General features: G+C 37.3%; 1 protein-coding gene across 1 annotated transcript; it reads right to left on the reverse strand.

Annotated features, from left to right (window-relative positions):
* Window positions 1-697: 697 nt before the first annotated feature.
* Window positions 698-3,962, reverse strand: tmed7 (transmembrane p24 trafficking protein 7). Its single transcript, XM_008418433.2, has 4 exons — window positions 3,861-3,962; window positions 3,362-3,549; window positions 1,831-2,076; window positions 698-1,213 (listed from the first exon to the last, which is right to left on the reverse strand). The coding sequence occupies exons 2-4, from the start codon at window positions 3,518-3,520 to the stop codon at window positions 977-979; spliced, it is 642 nt and encodes a 213-aa protein (XP_008416655.1). The 5' UTR covers window positions 3,521-3,549; window positions 3,861-3,962; the 3' UTR covers window positions 698-976.
* Window positions 3,963-4,418: the final 456 nt, after the last annotated feature.

The raw sequence follows: 4,418 nt of genomic DNA on the forward strand, positions 1-4,418 counted from the left end.
ATGCTATGGGATAAATATGCCGTTACACTTTAAAACAGAAAAAGGCAGGACTACATAAATCACTAAACACAAATTGGAAAAGCTTGTGGAGTTAAAATTGTTGGCTTTACCACCTTCAGACACAAAACGCCCAATTCAAATAAAACAGTACAACTCCTTAATTTAATCTGGGTGATAAATCAAGTCATTAATTTGCTGATAGAACATGGAGTTACCAATTAATTATTTCATAGACATTTGGTTACCTAAGTGTGACTAGTGTACAAACCAAAGTTTTGAGCAGGGGTGTTAAATTAGTATGAATGATGGTCTTTTTCTGGCATCATCCTATCAAATGACTTATTTAAAATGAAAAGCTGACAATAACCAAAACAATTTTCTTTATCTCACCTAATGGAATAAATTAATGTATTTATTCCATTAGTACGGTAAACAGATTTATTTATTTATTAGCAAATAGATTTGGTAAAATAAAACAAGGGTTTTATTTTACCAAATAAAATCTTTGTGGAGAGCCGCCTTCAAGTGCGTCAAGTGTGATTCCAGAGATGAAGATATGGAGAAATATCCATAAAATCCCAACATTGAGTAAATTTTGTTTTCTACAAACTGCACTTTGAAAAATGCAGCAGATAGTGAAGGGTAAAAGATGGACACAACAAAAACACAAATAAAACAAGAACATAACAACACAAGGTCTGTTTTAACCACAGGCCAGCTTGACCTGTTTTTAATAACCACATCATCTAGCCCCTCCTGTCACCTTACTTAAACCGCTCAACACAATTTTTGCCACCAAAAAGTTATTTTCGTAAAGTTTTTAAGAACCACAGTGCTAATCAGGAAGGAAATATCAGAATGTTTGATATGAGCAAACCTTCGCATCAGCACTGTTGTTCTTACTCACTCTATGCTATGCACACCTGCTCAGATATAAACAAAAAGTGATGAACCAGGTCCTGCAGCCCAAACGCTGTTACGATCCAACTCGTGTCATGGTGGTCTTCTTGTCCGAGAAGAAACTTCTAAGCAGGACCACCTGGCTGATGCTGACCACAAGCAGGATAATGGCCTCTCCGATAGACCAGAAGGCAACACGGGTGTTCAGGTCCTCCGCCCGACTGCGCCCCTGGGCCTCACGGAGGCGGAAGTGCGTCTGGTAGTCTATGACGGACTTCAGGGCCTCATGGATAGACACGCAGGCTGATTCCATCTGGTACAAGTAAAGGAATTGAAGGCAGATTGATTTAGGAGATTTAGTTGGAACAGAAATGTTTTTCAATATTCAAAATAAGCTGAAAATGAAACGGGGAAGAACTTAAAACTCTGACATAGCTGCTTCTGGGGGTTTGCCCCTTTGACAACAAAAACACATTGTAGGAACATTCGGACACAAATAATTTAGGAAATGCAGCCCAATAGGCTGAATGATGATCGCAAGATTTTTGTTTCCCTCTTTTAGGTTTTCAAGTTCACTGCTGAAGAACTCAGCCGCTAATTTAATATATTTATTTGATTTTAATAATGTATTATGCAGTTATATGAATATCATAATCATTAACTTTATTTATAAAACACTAAACATAAACCACTGCTGAAACAATGCTGAACATGAGTGATCAATATAATATAGAAAGCATAAAGTAAAATAATAAGGATAAAAACAACATTCTGACTGTTGTCATCATTCTTGTGATAACAGTCTATTCTTCTAGACAGGCTTCTACCAGACCAAGTTTAATGTTAACATGGTGGTTTTGAATTATTATTTTGTCAGTGTTATCCACATAGCTACAATCTGTGCTATACATCAGCAAACCTAACACTCACCTGAGTGAGAGCAGTGACTCTGTTCTCATTGGGGAAGAGGGGAGGATCATCACCGACTTGGAAATCAAAGTAAACGGTCTTGTGCGTGAAAGTGGAGAACTCGTTGCTGAAGCAGAACTTGAACGTGCCATTCTTGGCAGCTGTAAAGGTAAAACTGTCGTATTGCTTTTTCATCTCCTTGTAAAGTGTAGTGCCGTCTGGGTCCTCTAGGCGGCAGTCTACGTCATAGTGGCCACCAGTTACAACCTGGGAGAACAAAGAGAAGAAGAAAAAATAATTTTTTTTTATTTAAACAAAAGCAACATCCTATTGCACAATAGTGATTTGATTAGGTATTGTGTTTGATAGATTAACTCCATGGACTCACTAATGACTGTCCAAAACAAATCTGTTAGATTTATAGAAACTTTAATGTTTTTACATATTCAGCGCAAGTGATACATCATATACTGACTTCATCATGCCCCAAAGCAATTCTATGACAGAATAGGAGTGTTCTCTGCATTCAATAATCCATCACACTGATTAAAGTCAATACTGTGTCAATCCAGAGCATGCCAATTCTGAAAATATTCTGAGATGGAAGTCCTCGCCCCAACTCCAAGGCAGAGTTTAGTAATCCCTACTAAGAAAGTTCATTTCAACCATCTGAATCTGGAATCAAATGTTCTTGCTCTTGACTCATGCCAATAGGTGAGAGTTTAAACAGACAAACTCATGAACTGAGACCTTTGCTTTTTGGCTCTGCTGTTGCTGCTGCTTCTTCTTCTTCTTCTTCTTTTTTTTTTTACATGACAGATCAAACTACTGGCCATCTTACTGCAGACTAGGCCCCGATCTATTCGTCTCCCACTTCCTCCCATCATCACTCATAAACCACACACTAAGATTCTTAAAATTTTCCATTAGTAGCCCTGAGAGATACACTACCTTTCACAGGTGAGAAATTTATAATCTCATAATTTACTTACATTTTTTTGGAAAGCACTTGTCTCATTTTTTTCTTGCCAACTCTTGAGTTTAAATTTGTGTTTCTTGTTAGGTATAGTTTTATTTATTTATTTTTACAWTTATATGGTGCTTCCTTGTTTATCAATGTGCATCGTCACATTACAATCGATTAAAAATGCGAAATAACAAATTAACCCTGCTTAGCTTCTTCACGTTCCAGGAAGGGGCCATTGGCTTAGTTGTAGCTGCCAACAACTTTATCTATTCCTTATCGATTGTATACTTTGCCATGTCTTTCTGTATTTAAACTAATCTCCCTCCTAGATAAAGCCATTAAAGGGGCTAATACTGCCACCAACTATGTGTTTTTCTCCCATCTATTGCATACAGGCTCAGACCTCATCTGTTTAGCTGTGTTTTTACTCCTAAAAGAGACAACAAAACCACACAGTGATGGAAATTTTCTATGCATTTAGTTAACAATTCAACTAAATAACATTATTAGATACTAATAAAAACCTTACAGGTAAAATCAATTACAAAGCCGCTATATGACAAATACCATCATAATTATGAATACCTGAAACTCCAGCGTGCACTTGGTACCGGTGATGATGTCCTCGTAGAAACACTGTTTGGCGTTGTCGGGCAGCTCGAAGGTTAGCTCGGAGCCCATTACCCACCCACAGAGCAGCTGGGCCCATAGCACCTGCAGCAGCAACCGAAGCGACCTGAACATCCTGGACACCGACAGCTAATAGCTATAACCTAAACATTAAAGAAACAACCACATATAAACATAATGTCGAAACCTGTAAAAACGTTGGGAGATACAGGACTTTAACGGTGATTAAAACAGACCCGGACGTTGATATAAGAAGTAAACGCTTAGCTTAAAGCTAACTAGCCACTTTTCTGAGCTACGTAATTTAGAAGCGCAAAGCAGCTTCTAATTTTCACGGACTTTATATTGTTGACTAACTCGTAGTTTTATACATATAAATGTATAACAAGTCAAGACAAACTTAACGGTATGTTTTTAATTCAGTATTTGGTCTCAGTCTGAATTACCGACTCACCTAAAGTCTTCACCCGGATGTAACTAAAGCTACGAAGACGTATTACAAACGTGAGAAGAGATTGGCTGTCTTTGGTAAAACACCCGCCTGTCTGTCGCTTTCATTGGTCAAAAATGTTAAAAGGGCCGTGTCATTGATGTCACATGGGCCACGTCTTCCGACAGGCGAGCGGAACGCATCTTCTTTCTCAACATATTCCAACGTGGCTTTTAACGAGCTGACAGTTGTTACACCATTTCCTTCAGTTGTTTTAAAAAAGTTTCAGTTATTTTAAGATACTCATAAAACTTTAAATTTAGTTGTGTACATACAAACCTCAGTAGAGTTTGTTTATTTTTGCTCGCTTAGTTAGTTAGTTTCAATTATGTGTTCCTTCAATTAAGTGATGTGCTAATAGGAGACGATTATTTACCATTTACATATGTTAAATAAAGCACAAGAGTGAATAAATATTTAAGTTGACCACATATCTTTTTTTACATGGTGTCCTTACTGTGCAGTCTCTTATTCTTATTGCTCAGTTTTTAGATTTACCTTAGTTTGAATTGTGATTATATA

This window comes from Poecilia reticulata, linkage group LG9 (assembly GCF_000633615.1).
Source record: "Poecilia reticulata strain Guanapo linkage group LG9, Guppy_female_1.0+MT, whole genome shotgun sequence".
NCBI lineage: Eukaryota > Metazoa > Chordata > Actinopteri > Cyprinodontiformes > Poeciliidae > Poecilia > Poecilia reticulata.

What these genes read in the sequence shown, in the direction of transcription:
- tmed7 (XM_008418433.2), bottom strand. Translation starts at nt 3,520, where the DNA reads ATGTTCAGGTCGCTTCGGTTGCTGCTGCAGGTGCTATGGGCCCAGCTG. An exon ending in AGTGCACGCTGGAGTTTCAG is followed by an intron (nt 2,077 to 3,361) that starts GTATTCATAATT and finishes TTGTTCTCCCAG; the next exon opens with GTTGTAACTGGTGGCCACTA. An exon ending in GAGTCACTGCTCTCACTCAG is followed by an intron (nt 1,214 to 1,830) that starts GTGAGTGTTAGG and finishes TACTTGTACCAG; the next exon opens with ATGGAATCAGCCTGCGTGTC.